General features: G+C 34.9%; 2 protein-coding genes across 11 annotated transcripts in view; one reads left to right on the plus strand and one right to left on the minus strand.

The window, feature by feature from the left end:
• Positions 1-5,006: 5,006 nt before the first annotated feature.
• LOC105257433 (NEDD8-conjugating enzyme UBE2F) lies at positions 5,007-6,769 on the plus strand. Of its 2 annotated transcripts, none has more exons than XM_011268037.3 (5): positions 5,007-5,192; positions 5,504-5,690; positions 5,765-5,926; positions 6,009-6,170; positions 6,263-6,769. In XM_011268037.3, exons 2-5 carry the CDS (start codon positions 5,589-5,591, stop codon positions 6,377-6,379), a joined length of 543 nt encoding a protein of 180 aa, XP_011266339.2. In that variant the 5' UTR covers positions 5,007-5,192; positions 5,504-5,588; the 3' UTR covers positions 6,380-6,769. The 2 variants fall into 2 exon arrangements, with proteins under 2 accessions (XP_011266339.2, XP_011266338.2); XM_011268036.3 differs by having other exon boundaries at positions 5,008-5,192; positions 5,569-5,690.
• Positions 6,770-6,859: 90 nt separating this feature from the next.
• The window catches only part of LOC105257434 (obscurin), a 54,801-nt gene continuing 43,279 nt past the window's right edge, over positions 6,860-18,381 (minus strand). For 8 of the 9 annotated variants that reach the window (XM_025413604.1, XM_025413605.1, XM_025413603.1 and 5 more), the window contains 14 exons: positions 18,033-18,333; positions 17,324-17,902; positions 16,806-17,230; positions 15,929-16,692; positions 15,553-15,851; positions 14,457-15,376; positions 13,940-14,379; positions 13,476-13,614; positions 12,579-13,048; positions 12,028-12,255; positions 11,672-11,816; positions 10,584-11,087; positions 8,110-9,266; positions 7,283-7,529 (listed from right to left, as the gene is read on the minus strand). In XM_025413604.1, coding sequence (XP_025269389.1) covers positions 7,283-7,529; positions 8,110-9,266; positions 10,584-11,087; positions 11,672-11,816; positions 12,028-12,255; positions 12,579-13,048; positions 13,476-13,614; positions 13,940-14,379; positions 14,457-15,376; positions 15,553-15,851; positions 15,929-16,692; positions 16,806-17,230; positions 17,324-17,902; positions 18,033-18,333 — 6,618 coding nt within the window. Of the gene's footprint in view, positions 7,530-8,109; positions 9,267-10,583; positions 11,088-11,671; positions 11,817-12,027; positions 12,256-12,578; positions 13,049-13,475; positions 13,615-13,939; positions 14,380-14,456; positions 15,377-15,552; positions 15,852-15,928; positions 16,693-16,805; positions 17,231-17,323; positions 17,903-18,032; positions 18,334-18,381 lie in introns of all 9 variants that reach the window. The other variant, XM_025413597.1, reaches the window with a different exon arrangement.

Raw genomic sequence — 18,381 nt, forward strand, 5'->3', positions numbered from 1 at the left:
AGCGCGCTATACATTGCCGTTTTGTAATTATTCGCACGGTGACTCTCGAGTAATAAAGTAGTGGTAAGAAACGCTTCGTATAATGTAATTTTTTTTATTAAACACGATTACGATTAATATCAAAACATAATTTGCTATAAATATTAACAAAAATTAATTAATTGAAAATTAATTAGCGACATGAAATAGTACTGCAACGATCTTTATGGAATCGCAATTATTCATTACTGGGAATAAAAATTGAAACATGGGATACGTAAAAGGGGATAAGAAAATTAATTATGTTATAATATCGATCATTAATGCTTATTATAATATTTCTTTAACAATATTAGAATTAACTATATTTTGACCAATACTTTAAAAATTCTCCTTGTTAATTAAATCCTTATTAATTAAACAAGTTATGTATCACAACATGTAATTATTTTAATCTTTTAATCTTACGATACATTAATATGTTAGATATATGAAATACATTAATATGTTAAAATATTTCAACGATGAATTAACAACAATACAGTATCCGATATAAACAGTACCGCCTTAATGATTTTGTTTTACGGTCTTATTATGCAAATTTAAATTTATATACTATATTGCAAAATAAATGCTGCAATTGTATATATTATATTATATATAAAAAAAGTTATATATGATATAACCCTCCCATGGGGTACACCTTGTCGTGGTGGGAGGGCTTAGTACTTGGATGGTTCCTTGAGATTTATTTTAAATTTTTCTATTTACGATAAATCTTATGGTGCCTGAAAGGGAAGCGAAGTACCCTTTCGCTTCGTCGGTGCCGTCAACGTGCCGCGGACGGCTGCGCTTTGTAACCGCGTTTTCGCGTTGTAGTATTCTCGCGTCGTCGCGTTTTCGCGGAAATTTTGGACTTTTTCATATAAAATCCCAATTTCATTTATTGTCACGAGTCTCTACTTCCGATGCCAACTAACTGGGATGTTTCGAGTTTGCACATGTTGTTATGCAACGTACACTCGCGCTTCGTGCTTCGTACTTCGTCAAATGATTCGGTCCGAATTAGTTAGAACTCGATCGATTGCTCGGAATGGTCGTCAATGAGTCCCTTCTCTTTGCTCGTCTACCCTACAGCCACACGCACTGCGTGTGTTAACCCTGTCGAGGAGTCGAGTGGATTCCCCTAAGCATGATTTTCGCTCGGTAAAAGGGGTTGCCTCCCCATTTTTTAAATTGCTGAATGTTAGCATTTAAAAAATGTGGGTATCCTCTTCTTTTGCCGTCTACCAGCCTGGTGTAGCCATATCCTGCATTGCGGGAAACTTCGTGTTCCGGGCGAAGCACCTGAAATCATGCTTAGCGGGTCCAGGTTCGATACGAGATAGGATAATTATGCGCGAAAAAGAGCTGGTGAACTTTATTTTCTTCTATTCCTCAATCGTTTCGTCTTCTTTCCGGTTCGGGCCTAATCTTTGCTCGTTGTATCGTTGCACTCCCGACCTGTTGGCTCAAAGTTAAGTCTCGTAAATGAAATGAGATTTTCGCTCGTACCGAAACCGGGAGTGTCGTTGAAAGTATATATATATTAAATATATACATCGCGCGACCAAATTTTTAATCCGAATACCGAAGTAGTGCGGGAGTGCCGTTTAGTATCGCGCGTAAAATAACGAAAATAGCGATATAAAAATATCGCTCGTGAGTGCGGGAGTGCCGTTGAAAGTATCGCGCGTCAACAACATGAGAGGAGGAGGAGGCCTGGGAGAGGCATCTTGCATCGGCGGAGCAACCTGATGGTGAATATTTATTATTTGTATATCAATTGTTATAAATCGTACGCATAATAATTCGATCTTATTATTTAAATGAATTAAAGAAAATTAGAGAGAAAGATTTTTATAAAAGTTATATAAAACTTTTTAAAAAACTTTCTTAAAAAACAGTTTTAAAATTTTATAAAATTTTTCCACACGTGTTTATCTCTGCTTATTATTTTACACATCGGATATAAAATTCCGCACGATAAAAATTTTTTGAAATATTGATTGCATTTTGTGAGCATTAATATAAATGAATTTTATATTTATATGTTACAGACAACGTAGCTTCGATAACTCCGCTGTTGCGCATCAGTGCCGGTGAGTGAGAAAAACTATTATTTAACTTTAAGGTAACGGATTCGTAGAGATTGTAGATGTAGATTGTAGATTGTATATTGTAGATTGTAGATTGTGAATTGTAGTAAGTCCGTTGCCTTAAAATGGATGAGCTAGGATAAATTAAATTAAATAACTTTTAATAAATTCTTTCGAAATGCTTTGCATCTATTGCGAAAATATATTGAAGTAGTAATTTAAAAAAGAGAATCAAGAAAAGAAAATTTTTTGTAAAGACTTGTCTAGTTTATTAAATCAACAGCACGCATTAATAATTTTAACAATTTTATCAATTTTTGATACTACTTTATTCTTATAACGCGCACTTATTTTATTCTAATTTCTTATATCATAGCTCATCCATTGTAGAATTTGTTTGTAGATATTGTTTTTAAATTTTACTTTAACTTAAAATAAAGCCAAACGATTAATTAATTAAATAATTTGTAATATCATAAAAGTTATACACATACATGAATTTTATATTTTATTAGAAAATATAGTATATAGAAATTTGTAGTAATTTGGCTTTATTTGAGTTAAAATAAAGTTATATTCAAATATTTAAGAAACGATCGTAAAATCGAGCGATCGTTACGATGAGCGTGAAATATTTACGCTCATTTGCCGGTAATTAATCGGCAAAAGAAGGAGTGTTTATCTCCTTTTTCGATCTCTGATTAGAGATCGAGCAAGAAAATGGCCAGGATCAACGAAAAGTAAATTCAACTGGCTGAAGAAAAGCTTTACGTACAATAGTACATAATGTGTCGGACATTTATTCACGCGATTAGGGCATGCGGTTAGAGAATGTAATTAGGGCACGTAATTAAAATATACGAGATTAGAGATAGGCTTTCCTCAAATAATTTCACTTAATCGAGAAATAGGATTGTTAGGGCTATTAGGTGATCATTAAGATTTTTTAATTTTCCTTTCAAAAAGTAGAGGATTGTTAGGGCTATTATGTGATTAATTTAGCTGATTTTATATCATTTTTTATATCATTCTATTTTGCCTTCTCGATGATATCTCCATCTTAAGGAAGACATTTGCCGGCTGAGGAGGTTTGAGTACTCTAATGAGCCTGAGAGCTATGCCGGCGGTAACATACACCGATATTCGTATAGACTTTTCTTATATTTAAGATAATTTTAAGTATGATCTTAAATATAAAAGTGAGTTATGAATACCAACCGTAATTATTGATAGAGTCATTTATGCCGGGCAAGTCGAAGGGGAAGTGTCAGACTAAGAGAAATACCAAAATTATATAAATATTTGTTATATTAATTATATTAATATTTTTAAATAAAATGAAAGAAAAAGGGACAATAATCGAGAAAAAGGCAACTACAGTGATTTGAATATCTATACCTGAGAACAAATGTCCATAGGAAGTATTTCGATGGACTCCATAGGAAGGAATGACAAATGATGATAATTTTTATAATTTTAACACAAAGGAATACAATAAACCATAATAATCCAAGAATTCGAAGAAGAGAATATATTGGATGAATGAAATGCATAATGATTGAAAATAATTAGAAACTAAAAGACAGTGTGCAATCTATTTATTAATAATAATACTATTTTGTAATTATATTAAATTTTATAATTTAGTACATTATATTATATAAAATATTAAGCATAAAAATATTATGCTGGTAAGAAAATTATAATAAAAGTATATAAATAATGTTGACTATATTAGAATAGAACATATGAATTCTTTATATTTTATATAAAGGAAGAGATATTTAAAATATTTTGGAACATCTATATTTTTCGAATCTTAATTATAAAAGCTTCAGAAGAATCAGTGATTATTTTAACAAATTCTATACATGTATTAATAATTACATTTTTAAATAATTAAAAAAAATGATTGATAAATATCAAAGATCATTTTACTGCTAATTAAAAAGATTTATAGAAATACGGTGAAAAAGGTTTTTATTTCACAACAGACATTTTGTTTTTTTGTAAAAAAATATATAAATATGACATTGAATGTATAGAAAAATATTTATTTTATCTTTGAACATTACAGTGGAAGATCACAGTATTTTTCGGGATTGAAGTTAAATTTTAACTTCTTACTTTGTGATACGACATAAATAGATATGAATCAATTAATTAAATATATATTATATTTAAATTTTTCAATGTTAATATATCTTTCGAAAAGAGATAATATATCTGTATTTATGTACACATAGAATATATATATGTAATTCCAGCGCGTGTATTTTATGTAATGTTTTAAATTGAATATATATATATATATATATATATATATATATATATATATATATTTCTAAATATAACGCAAATATTTCAGAATAAAGTTGTAGCGTCATACTATATATACATATATATATTATATGTGTGTGTGTTTATTTGTGTATGTGTATAGAGAGAGAGAGAGAGAGAGAGGGAGAGAGGGAGGACCACAAAATTTATTCAAAAAATTAAAATTAAAAATTTATTTATATTTATATACATATGCGTTTTGCCATACAGCACTGATGGCATTTTGTGTACATACATAGGCATTTCGTGTACTACAAGCATTTTTTAAATAGCACGGAACAGAATCAGAAATTGTGCACATATATGTTGTACCCTCTGAGAACTTTTGTGGACTTTGGCTTTGTAGTTCATGTCCACGTTTTTTAGATTAACAGAGGGTGCATCGCTTTCAGGGTTCACCTAAAAACGGGCCATGACATCTCTCAGTCTTCTCTCTGTTACATTTTTCCCATTACCATCTGACTGTTGCCACTCTAGTTACAATATTCGTCGCGAGAGGGATGCTATTGGTTTGTTAAACTACGTCAGTTTTCATAAGAACGGCATTCTTTAATATTTCATTCACCCAGTTCGAATTGTACGTTAGCGTTCGTGATTTTGTCAATGATTTACAATTGTGCGTGCAAATTAATTATCTGGAGAAAAATAGAAATGAGAAAGCCTCCTTTACAGACTCTTTAACGTACGAATTTTAGGGGATACAGAAACGAAATTCCTTAAATTCGGCAACGAAAGGTATATAGCATCATTGAATATTATATGCGCTATTTTTCTAACCTATAAGAACTCTTTACAAGTGCCTATAATTGCGTTTTTGCTAATATTCCGTTATATGTTCAATTCATAATTCAATTATGATATGTTTCAAAATTTTACGTTTCATCAATAATTATATTATTGCATGTTGCTTTTATATTTCTCACCGGTTTTTTACCTGTTATAAATTCGTGACAATTTTCTTGTTTATTTATTATAAATGTACATGACAAATTTGTAAGTTTTATTCTTTATTCTGTGTAATACAATTTAAACTCCTATTTATATAGCTATACTCATACAAATAAATTTAAAAGACATAATGCAAGATGCTTTGCTTTTCTCTGAATAAAAGTTTTTAGAGAGCGGCTTAATATGATTACATTACGTGGAAAACTGAAAAAGGATAATGATATAACAAATTCAAAAAATAACAATAGACGAGTTTCAATACGTGATAAATTATTGATCAAAGAGGTATTTATTATAACCAGATTTGTTATTTTTTACATACTAATGTTAACTAATATGATTTACATTATTTTACTTAGGTACAAGAAATGGAACAGACGTTGCCAGTAACTTGTCAAGTCACGTTTAAAGATCCACATTGTCTACATGAATTTATATTGTTAATTGTACCAGATGAAGGATATTGGATGGGTGGTCATTTCTATTTTCAAATTTATATAACGGAGGAATACAATATGGCGGTAATTTTATGATCCACAATTTTATGTGGTGCGGCAATGTTAAATATAGATACTTTTGTATCTTAAGCTGCGCATCTTTCAGCCACCAATAGTGAAGTGCTTAACAAAATTATGGCATCCTAATATAAGTGAGGATGGTGACGTATGCCTTTCCATTTTAAGACAAAGTAGCATTGATGGATTAGGATGGGCACCAACACGCAAATTAAAAGATGTTGTATGGGGTTTAAATTCTCTCTTCACTGTATGTATACAAGTCTTTCCTACTGCATTCAATATGGCAAATTCAACGGGATTATATTGCATATATTTCATACAATAATACATTTTTTCTAGGATCTCTTAAATTTCGATGATCCTTTAAACAGAGAGGCAGCAGATTTGTTTATAAAGGACAAGGAATCGTTTCGAAGTAAAGTTAAAGATTATGTAATGCAATATGCAAAAAGATGATTTATATTGTAACAATGCAAGACTAATTATGTACATTTATCGAATTGGTTTCATGTCTCTTTTTAGTAAATGAGTGAAAAACTTGCTCAAATGCTTTAGATTATAATTTAATTCAATTTAATATTTTGCTAGTCTTCTTTTGCTTGAAAGAGATTATTGGTGTTTGAATTTTATCATTAAATTCTCGGATTGTTATAGAGAAGGATTATATTCATATACATTAATTGTAATCTAAATATATTATGTACGAAGAAATTGTAAATGTACGAAGAGGATAAAAGTGCATCACATGTACAATAATGTTTTTTTCTCACTATGAGACGTAATATAATGTGAGATGTAATGTTCCATTGGGACATCTGTAAATAAAATGGGTGTTTAATAATCAAATCGCGTTATATTTACATGTTCTTTGTAAAAAAACATAAGGAAGCTGGATAGAAAATTCAATATATTTTAAATAGATATTAAAGAGATATAAGGCCTCACAGTTATTTCATCAAATATTTATTTATAATTTTCATACAACGCATAATCGAAATTTTTTGCCAAATTTCAAAAAATTCGATTTGCACTTTGACTCATTGAAAAGTATAGGTAACAATTCATTTGTGTTATACTCGTCGAATTAACGGACGGTTGAGAAACTTATTATTTTATTCAAGCACCAACAAAATCTGTTGGCGAAGCATCGATTGGTTGACGACGATATATTTTTGTTATATAATTACAACTTGTAACAAATAAATTATAACAAAAGAGAAGACACAAGAGATCCGAATCCCTCCTGTTTCTCATCATTTCTTCTCGCTGTCCAGAGAAACAGACATAAACGCGAGAAGAAATGTGTTTGTATGGAGTATGTGTATCCATAAATATAAATAAAAAATCGCAGGTCTATCGTTAGAACGTGGTCAGCAGCTCTTCTTGTATGCTGGTCGATCTAATAAGTTTCTGTTTCGAGCCCAATAAACTCTCGCTCGCTAGAATGTCACTCTCAGAAACTAGCTTCGATTTTTCTTCATGATATTTCTCGTTATACTCCTTCAGCCTATTGCCCAAAAACACAGCTCTCTCACGTTTCTTAATCATATATTCTGTAGGTAATAGCCATCTATGTTCATGACACTCCTCAGCCATTGGTCTTTTACTAAAAAAACAAAAAATATATAATTTATTACTTATTCATACATATACAAATTTTACATTTAACGTTAATTATCTAATAATAAAATGATACAATAATTAAATAAATAATTATGTTAAAAATTAAAAATTTTTAAATCTTTATTAAGTAAAAAATTTATTAAGTAAAAAGTAATTTATTAAGTAAAAAATTTTTGTTAAAAATTTTTTACTTAATAAATTACTTTTTACTTAATAAATTTTTTACTTAATAAAGATTTAAAAATTTTTAATTTTTAACATAATTATTTATTTAATGATTGTATCATTTTATTATTAGATAATTAACATTAAATGTAAAATTGAATGTAAAATAAATCTCTTTAACATTAATTGATTAAGTAAAAAATTTTTAATAAAAATTTTTTACTTAATAAATTAATGTTAAAGAGATTTATTGTTGTGCTATAAAAATTCGACATCGATTTGTATATTTAATTTCGAAAATATAAGTTACAGGTACAATGTACATATAACAGAGATGTTTAGCAATGGTTAAAGAGAAATTTGAATAGAACAAATTGAAGATCCTTAACACTACCAACCTTGGTGCGCGTTTGAAGACCTGCATAAGAAATCTGGTAGCCTCCTGACTGAGCTCTTTGTAAAGATATTCGAATCTGTATCTGACGAAGGATATGTTCTGCCTGGTTTCGTCCGTATTTTTACCACCGAAGGGAGAGATCCCGGAGAGCAACACGTAAGTCAACACACCGACCATCCATATGTCCGTCTGCGGGTAGACCGGTTCATCGTTGTAAAGCTCGGGCGATCTGTACTCATGGTGACCAAATTGTTCAGGCACTATCGTGCCCAGTCGACTGACTCGGTAAGCGGACCCCATGTCGACCAGCTTCACCTGCACCGATCTTACGGACGACATGACGATGTTATCTGGCTGGATGTCCAGGTGACAGTAACCACGCCAGTGCAAGTATTGCAGACCGTCGAGGATCTGCGTGATGGCATTCGCCACGCAGTTCTCCGTGTACTCGTGCCGGCTGGAGAAGTACGTGAGAATGTCAGCGCCCTGGAGCTTCTCCATGATGAATACCGTAATCGGAGATCCGGAGGGCGTCTTGTAGGCCTCCTGCAACATGGCTATTCGCTCGTGTCGTAACGAGCGCAGTACCTCGTATTCTCGGTTCACCTGCTCTTCCGTTACGGGTTTCAACTGCAAGATCTTGGCGACGATCACGCAATCCGTGCTCTTATCCACGCCCTTTACTACAGCGGAGAACTGACCTTGTGACAACTCTGAAATGAAGCTGTATTTGGTAGATAGTTGGTTGGACTCTGTGGACCATTCGATTGGATGCTCTTCCACGGAGTAATCCATGCGCGGCTTGTCTTCTTCTAGGACGATTTCTTGTCCGGCTTCGGTCAATTCTTGAAGATGCCTCATCGCCCGTGTGATTTGCACCTTCGGACAACCCGGCAATCGCGTTTTGATTAACTTGGATGGGATACCCTTCTCGCTCCAGCCTATGCGATTGCGTGCTGCCAAGCGGAAGTTGTAGCTCGTATCTTGCTTTAGGTCACGCACCAGGTAGAACTCGTGGTCAATGTTGGAAGCGACGTCTATCCAGGCGATCGAGTCGCCTTCCTTATACTGAAGATTGTAGCATAATACAGGAGAATTGCCATCATACTTAGGCTGCTTCCATCGCAGAAGAACTTCGGTATCCGAAACATCGGAAGCCTGAAAAGTTGCCGAAGACAATATTTCATGATAGGTGATGGAGAAAAGTATTATTCTACTTCATATCTCTTAAGGATGTTTTGTACCTATTCTCAAAATATTGAGAATTTAATGAAAATTGTACAGAATGTCCTTGCATATGTTTAGAATCTTCAGTACAATTTTTAAATCGATTCACTAAAGCGTTCACAATTAATTTGCACCGAATTAACATATGTTCTTATGGGAAACGTATAACCACGTCGATTCAAATGACAAAAACACATGGAAATAATATTCAGAATTTGTTTAAAATTTGCAAAAGTTTAAATACAGAGGAAATATTTGGTCAAATAATATTATACAAGTACTAACTGGTTAAAAAGATATTCATTAAATATAATTTAATGAAGTTAGCTATGTATCTGTCACAAGGCGAAATTCTCTGCTAAAAGTTAAGGCTGTTTTGTACTTATTTTCAAAATATTGAAAATTTAATGAAAATTGTACAGAATGTCTTTACATATGTTTAGAATCTTCAGTATAATTTTTAAATCGATTCACTAAAGCGTTCACAAGTTATAAGAATTTTAATTTGCATCAAATTAACATGTGTTCTTATGGGAAACATATAACCACGATTCAAATGACAAAAACACATGAAAATAATATTCAGAATTTGTTTAAAATTTGCAAAAGTTTAGATACAGAGGAAATATTTGGTCAAATAATATTATGCAAGTACTAACTGGTTAAGAAGATATTAAATATAATTCAATGAAGTTAGCCATGTATCTGTCACGAGGCGAAATTCTCTGTTAAAAGTTAATCATTTCGATTAAGGATGTTTTGTACCTATTTTCAAAATATTGAGAATTTAATGAAAATTGTACAGAATGTCGTTACATATGTTTAGAATCTTCAGTACAATTTTTAAATCGATTCACTAAAGCGTTCACAAGTTATAAGGATTTTAATTTGCACCGAATTAGCATGTGTTCTTATGGGAAACGTATAACCACGTCGATTCAAATGACAAAAACACATGGAAATAATATTCAGAATTTGTTTAAAATTTGCAAAAGTTTAGAGAGACGAAATTCTCTGCCAAAAGTTAATCATTTCGATTAACAAAATTCGGATTTTTCAGTAAAAACACAATAAATATTAAAAAATACATTTCTGCACTGTAGCTAAGATCAAATTGTAATATTCCACACAATTTCTCATATTCAAAATACATCAAAAGTGAATATATTCGTCAATATTGATTTTCAGCTACTTTTTGCTGGAACTGTACATACAAAACATCCTTAAAAAACCGCTCAATTATTATACCTCTGGAGAGTCCGGACCACAAGGCACCATTGCTAGCAACATCCTCGTCCTAACAACCGTTTGTCCTATAGGATTCCTCGCTACGACCTTATATATTCCGATATCATGCTCCTTCGTAGGATTAAAACTGAGTATAGACCTCCCCTCCGCATCCTCTGTCACTTTAATCCTGTTGTTTTGCTGGATGACTACATCATTCTTAAACCACTGTATCAGTGGTTTCGGATTTCCCACTGCCAGACAGGCGAGATGTGCCGGCTTTCCCTCCTCGATCGGACAGATTTGTGGTTTTTCGCGGAAGAACGGGGACTGACCCTCTTTCTTTGACCCAATTATCGCTTCGGCTTCAGCATAACTGTCCAATCGAGTACCTAACTCATTCCTCAGACGTCTAAGCGTATATGTATCCGCCGATCCATAACGATTGATACGCTCCCTCCTTTCATCGTCAATCTCCTCGTCCATAACGTCCGTGAATCGACGACGTTCTCGTATGATAGGTGTCTAAATGAATCCAATGGAGGTAATCATTTCACAAAATGTAATGCAATAGATGTGCAAGATCCTCAGGTAGAACATGAAATTCATAATGATATCATTATGACGTCACCTAAAAGTCATTTTAGAAAAATCATAATGATCTCATTTGATATACTTTTGGCAATGTTTTGGTGACTTATTTTTGATATTAAACAATTCTAGCGAACTCTTGAAGAATATATACTTCGCGTATGAAATCTTAAGACTCAATCATAATAATATCATTTTTTATATGTATTACGCAATTGCTTGTTTATTTAATTATTCATGTATATTTTAATTATATTTCAGCAACATAATCTTTTTAAAATTATATAATGCGATTATTGAACTTAAAAATTTATGATTCTTTTTGTCATCTTTAACTCATTTTCTAATCATTTTTGTTTAGGTAACTTTTAAGTGATAAATAAAATCATGATGACGTCATAATGATGTCATTATGAGTTTCATGTTCTACCTGGGGATATAATTAAATTTTAAATCAGTATATTTTATTTTAAATTGGTATATTTTATTTAGATTTTATCCTTTATAGTTGCACGTACCCTCCAGTCAAAATTGTTGTCTTCAGTAATGGAACGGGAGAATCCGGGACTGCGATTGCATGCGACTTTCATGTATTCACGTAGTCGTACAGGGAAATCGGTGTCTCGCAGCTGAAGAAGATATGTGTCCGGACCATTTTGATAACTATAAAATATCAATAGTTTGTCAAAATATCAACCGATCATATTATATCTCCTAGAAATCTAATATCTAAAATTATGTAACTTTATTCAGAAAACCAATATTATTCTTATTCAAACAACTTTTCTTACAAATTATATAAACATTATTTATAAATACAAAATTTATGATATTAGAATAAAAAAAGCCAGATATTTATTCTATCGATTCTTACTGGCTTTCATTTGTAATAATCCCGATTTCCGTATCGATCGGTTCTCTGGATGGTATTTGATTTTCCCATGTCCTGGGCGAACGTTTCTTCAACGGACTCCTTTCGCGGCTGGGTTCAGGTGTGAATTTATGTCCAGGTGGATATACCATCCGTGACGGATCCTCGAAAGCTGTCTCCAATTTACGTCTGCGATACCACGTGCGGCACGAAGCATTACTGTACCAATCGCTGTAAAAGTATATTTCATTTACAATCAAAAATAATTATAATAATCTAATTGTTAATTAATTATATTATGACAAATCATATTAATGTCATACAAACAAATTTCGGGATTTTTTCACCTTCATCTTATTTTCATAGCCTGTCTTATAAATATATTTATATCGCTTAAAATCCTTTTTTTCTTTTAAAAATTCTATCCCGATTAAAACAAAATATTGTATTACATTATCTATAAAATTGCAAATTATTTTTGCAAAATTAATAATAATATTATAATATTCTTTCTTTAATATGTATAAACAAAAGATTGTATAATCTTTATTTACCGATAAAGTTTGTAATAATTCTTCAAGTTCTCGGAAGGTATCCTGTAGGGCTCCGGCGGCGAATTATCGATATAATTAAACCACGGGTGAGCCAAAGCGGTCTTGATGTCCAATCTTTTTTCGACATTGTATTTTAGTAAACTGTGAATAAAGTCTTGCGCTTCGTTCGAGATGTTCTTCCATCGATCGTCAAAGTCCCATCTACCTTCCCTGACCTTCTTCAACGTTTCTCTGTCGTTTGCGCCTCTGAATGGTGAAATGCCCGATAGCAGGATATAGGTAATTACACCGACGGCCCACATATCTGCGGGATAGCTGACGCCCTCGTTATTAGTCACTTCCGGTGCGACATATTCCGGCATGCCGTATGCCAAGGTCATTAACTTTGTCTGCAAAATTTTACGAGCGAGTCCGAAGTCTCCGATCTTTAGATCATCTCCATTGGCGTGCGAAATTAGTAGATCGCCAAGCTATGAAGAGAAAGTGAGATATGTTGAATTAAAAATATTTAAAATTTAATTATAATACAACGGATATTTAATTTAAATTAAATTAAATGTGACAAATATTTATTATATGTACATATTTAATTCATGAAAATAGTTAATTTTGTTTTGGATTATATTAAATTATTGTTTTGGATTAAATAAAAATAGTTACATTTTCTTTTTCATTAAAATTAATAATAAAAAAATTAATAATAATAAAATTAATAATAAAAAATAATGATTAAATAATCATTATTTTTATTATGTCTAATTATTTTTATTATGTCTAAATTTTAAATTTTAAATTTGCTCCAATGATGTAAAAAAATCAATATAGGTAATTTATAATTACATATAATTCGAATACATTTAAATATTTTTTAAACAAGATAATTTTTAAACAATGTACCGTTAGACCAAGATGTGCGTAATGATTTTCGTGCATATATTCCAGTCCCCACAACAATTGACGTATATAACGAGCGATATCTATCTCGGTGTAGTATTCTTGTCTCGTGAGAGTATCCACCAACTCACCACCAGCCGCTCTAAATTATCATTCGTTAAGGATTCTTTGCAATTCTAGGCCATTTTCGCATTAATTCGTAATTTTGAATAATATATATTAAGTGAATTATATAGAATTAATTAGAATAATAATGCTATCTTTTTTTTATCAATGAAATTAATACAATAATTATAAAATAACTGAAAACTAATATTAAATAATTGTTATCAAAGAAAAATAAAGTATATTAATTTATAATAATTATTAATATTTATAATAATTTAATATTTAATAATTTAATATTTATAATAATTTATAATAATTATTTATATTAAAATTAATTTTATAATAATAATAAAGGATACAATTCCATGACGAGCGTGACTGAATCATTAGTCTCGAAAGCGTCGTGCAATCGCAGCAATTTGCGATGATGCAGATTGTTCATCGCTTCCATCTCGTTGTACATGAATGGCTTGAGATCACCACGCCCGTGCATAATCTTAGATGCGTAATTCCTTCCGGTACTCCGCTCGACTGCGTGATAAGTGACACCCTGAGTGCCACGACCCAATTCATCGCCTAAATCGTACAAATCGCTGAACAGCTTGTCGCGCGGTTTCACATCCATCTTCTTTCGATACGTCCTGTATCCGTATTCGTGCTCGTTCTCCTCTACGTGCAGCATCACTGAACACGATACCGAACCGGCCACGTTACCCGCGCTGATCGAGTAGAGACCCTCATCCTTGGTGATGGCCTCGCTGATGATGAGAGTCGTGGTGTCGGGTTCGATGAATTGAATCTATTCGATTAAAGACGTAATAAGATTGTACTTTGGAGAGTGAAATAAAAAGTAATAGAAATACGAATAGAACTAACCCTGATCCTGGAAGATGAAGCTATAGGTTTCCAGTCCTTATACCACTTAAGCTCCGGATAAGGTACGCCAGTTACGCGAGCAGTCAATTGACCGGTTCTTCTCACCATCACGATGGTTTCGTCGGGTCTCTCGATAAACGTAGGATATTCGGCGATCTTTAAGATAACTCTTTGCCTGGCCTCGCCGTGTTCATTCGTAGCAACGGCTTCGTAGATGCCTTCATCTCTCTCGAGCATCCTGTTGATGAAGAGAGTTGCTTGACCGTTCCTGGTGTAACTCTGATCGTAACGACCGCCCGATTCAATGAGCTCATCATCGATATAGTACGTCATCTTTGGCTTGGGATAGCCGTAGACGAACCAGAAGAGGTTGCAGTTATGATTCTTCACGCCATATTGCGTGTCGTATTCCTGACGCAAAAATCTAGGCGCCTGGGCATAGCCATCGTGCGGCGGTCGCTCGATGTCGAAGTCTTTTGGGAAATAGGGGCTAGTTTCGGGACGGAAGTCGATACCCGGTGGCAGATAGGGGAAGAACTTGGGCGGCTCTGGCTCGAGTTTGGCGCGATAAGTCTGCGCGAATGGCGATGGATCGCTTATACCGTACTTGTTCTCCACTCGGATGCGGAACTTGTAGTCACGGAACGGCACGAGATTGCGTATGTCGCACACGCAGCTACGTACGCCGCTGCGTGCGGTAAACCAGTCACCATCCGGCAATTCGCACATCTCCACCAGATAAGTTACGGGCACGCGTGGTCCGATCGGAATGGACGGCTTCCACGAGAGGGTAAGATGCCGGTCCATCATACGGCTGATGATCGGACGGTCCGCCAGCGGTAACGGAATGCCCGACTTCTGATACTTGTCGAAATCCGCGTATTGATCGGCGAGAGGTTTCTTCGCACGTGGTTCTAAAGCTGTATAAAATTATAAGTTACAAATATGAATATTAATTTAACATAATAAATTAATTTAATATAATTTAATATAATAATTAATTTTTAATATAATTTAATATAAATATTAAAAATGACAAATTTATTTGAACCTTGCGAATTATTTCTTAGCATTGTTGAAGGTCTCGTTTACTTACATTCGTAAACCATTTCCGCGCTGCATGAATCCTCACCGTGAGGATTGGATATCTTCAGCACATATTTTCCGGCATCCAGCTCATCCACATTGGCTATTCTGAGCCGTAACAGGCTACCTTCCTGGTCCATCCTAATACGATCAGAGGGCCAGAGCCTGTCACCGTTGCGATACCATTCAAAGTCGGGCTCCGGGTAACCTGTGACGCATGCGGTGAACTTTGCCGGCATGCCTCTATAAACCTCGCAATCGCCGATCCTCTTCAGGAACGCCGGTGGCTCGACTTTCTGCATTTTCTCGCTGAAATTACGGATGTTATGTAAGAAAGCTAAAAAAATTTCCCTCTTTCTATTACATTTGCTTTCGCTAAATCTTACATCTTATCAACAACAGCCAGATTTGCCACGCACTCCGCCTCGCCGCCCTTATTAACCGCCTTACACTTGTAGCTTCCTGAATCATCGTATGTACAATCTTTTACGTATAGACAGCAGGCATCGCCATCGCGCTTGATCTTGTACTTGTCGTTGTCCCGCAAAATCGGCTTGTCGTTGAAATACCAGGTAACTTCTGGATGCGGTATACCGCTGATACGGGTTGGAAACTTGGCGTCGTACGTGGGTAACTGCTGCAGATCTGTGAACTTTTGCGTAAAGTTCGGCGATTGGTACACCTTACGAACGATAGCGTTCGCGCTGATGGTGTCGTCGCCTAATGGATTAGTTAGTCGGCAGCCGTAAACGCCCGCGTCCTTAGGCTCGCACGGATCGATTTGCAGACCGACCTTCTTGCCGTCACAGCTCATCGAAATGCGTTCCGATGGCACAACCGGCTCGCCGTCCTTCGTCCAACTCACATCGGGGATCGGATTACCGACGAACGACACGTTCAATGCCAATGGCTGGCCCTCCTCAACGGAGACATCGCGCATGGGACTGGTAAACGTTGGCTTCTCTTCCGGCGTATCCGGTGTTACCTTGCCAGCTACGTCCAACTTGGCTTTGCAGGACGCGGTACCTTCCGTGTTACCAGCTATCACTTGGTATACACCGATGTCTTCCGGCGTTGCCTTGTCGAAGATCAGAGCTTGTCTACCGTCCGGTTGACTGATGATTTTGATATGCTTGTTGTCCGGAACAATCTAAGGGTATATTTAAGTACAGATGTTATTTTAAAAAATCGACTTTGAGAAAGGATTTTAATATAGTTGTAATAATGTTCGATCACAACAATATAAATAGATATTATACTGACTTCTTCGTCATTTCGTAGCCACTTGAGCTCGGGCGCCGGTTTTCCTGTAGTTTTTACTTCCAACTTCACCGGGAAACCCTCGACAACAGTCTGCGGTTGAAGACTCGCAACAAACTCCGGTCTCTTCTCCCTTTCCTCCACTTCTACCTTGGCCGTACCCGTGATTTCACCGAGCACGTTGGAGACAGTCAGTGAATAGATGCCGGCATCTTCCGGACGTGCATAATCCATTCTCAAGCCAATAAGACCATTCGGCTCATTCATAAAATACATTTCTTTTGAGTGTCGCAATGGTATTCCGTCCTTAAACCATTGCACTTGCGGATTCGGGAAAGCTAGGACTTGTGCTTCCAGTTTCAACGGTTGCCCGACTATAGCCTTCGTATCCTCCAATGGCTTTGTGAAGGATGGTTTCCTTCGTTCGGCTACAAAGAACATATCAATCTCGTATTGAATAACAATTCGATCACATTACAGTGAGGATTTTGCAAACAGAGAAAGAGAAAAGATTCACTCACGCGTGACAGCAACAGCGCAGAGCGAGGAATTCTCGCCACTGGAGTTTGTAACAACAAGCTTGTAGGCACCGCAATCGGTAGGTTTCACTACATCGATAGTAAGCTTCGTGGTACCATCCGGCAATGTACTAATCTTCACGTGATCATCCGGAGTGATCTTCTCGCCGTCCTTGAACCAAGCAATCTTAGGTATCGGACTGCCGTCTACCTTGGCCTTGAGCTCCAAAGGTTCGCCCTCGTCAACTTCTGCCGATCTTGGTAACGCTTTACCGAACGAAGGTGCTGTCAACATCATGGATAACTTGCAGCTAGTCTGCGTTACTCCGGCGACATTGGTCGCCTTGCAAGTTATCATGCCGGCGTCGTCGGCTGAGAAAGATTTGATGGAGAGGGTACTGTCAACTATGCCATCCACGTGGCTCGTCACCTGATGACGCTCGTCCTCTTTGAAAATCTCGCCGTCTTTCAACCACTCGACGGTCGGTCTCGGGATGCCAGTTGCACGGATTTTCAGTTCAATATCCTCGCGATCGTTGCATTGCACCTTTGACAGGTCTTTCAGGAAAGTCGGAGCCTCGGCTGCAAAAAATGCAAATATTTTTACGCTTGGAATTTTAAAAAAAATCTATTTAAACAAATACTTTAAAGATTCTTGACTTTCTGTATTTTTTTCGTGTATATCATGTTATGTATTATTTTATTTACTTACTGTGAGGCGTAAGTGTAGCTTGAGCACTCACTTCGCCCAAATAATTCTTTGCTACAACTGTGTAGGTTCCCTCATCCTTCAGAGTGAGCTTTTTGATGATAAGCTTGTATTTGCAATTTCTTTTATCTTCCTCCATATCGTACTGTTCGTTCTTTTGCAACTGCGTACCATCTTTCTTCCATACGATTTCAGGTTTTGGATTTCCTTTAATAATAGCTTGCCATTCAACTCGCTCGTCAACCGACGCGGTGTGATCTCTAAAGGTCTCAATTTCTGGTTTTAATAGAAGACTTAAAAATGCCTAAAGAAAAACAAATCCCTCTTTCATATCACATTTTTTTATTAAATT

This window comes from Camponotus floridanus, unplaced genomic scaffold (assembly GCF_003227725.1).
Source record: "Camponotus floridanus strain SB8 unplaced genomic scaffold, Cflo_v7.5 scaffold69, whole genome shotgun sequence".
Lineage (NCBI taxonomy): Eukaryota > Metazoa > Arthropoda > Insecta > Hymenoptera > Formicidae > Camponotus > Camponotus floridanus.

Bases quoted from the DNA above. Each gene is read 5' to 3' on its own strand.
- LOC105257433 (XM_011268037.3), top strand. From the start codon at position 5,589: ATGATTACATTACGTGGAAAACTGAAAAAGGATAATGATATAACAAAT. The intron at 5,691-5,764 runs GTATTTATTATA...TATTTTACTTAG, and splicing joins ATAAATTATTGATCAAAGAG to GTACAAGAAATGGAACAGAC. The intron at 6,171-6,262 runs GTATGTATACAA...CATTTTTTCTAG, and splicing joins GTTTAAATTCTCTCTTCACT to GATCTCTTAAATTTCGATGA.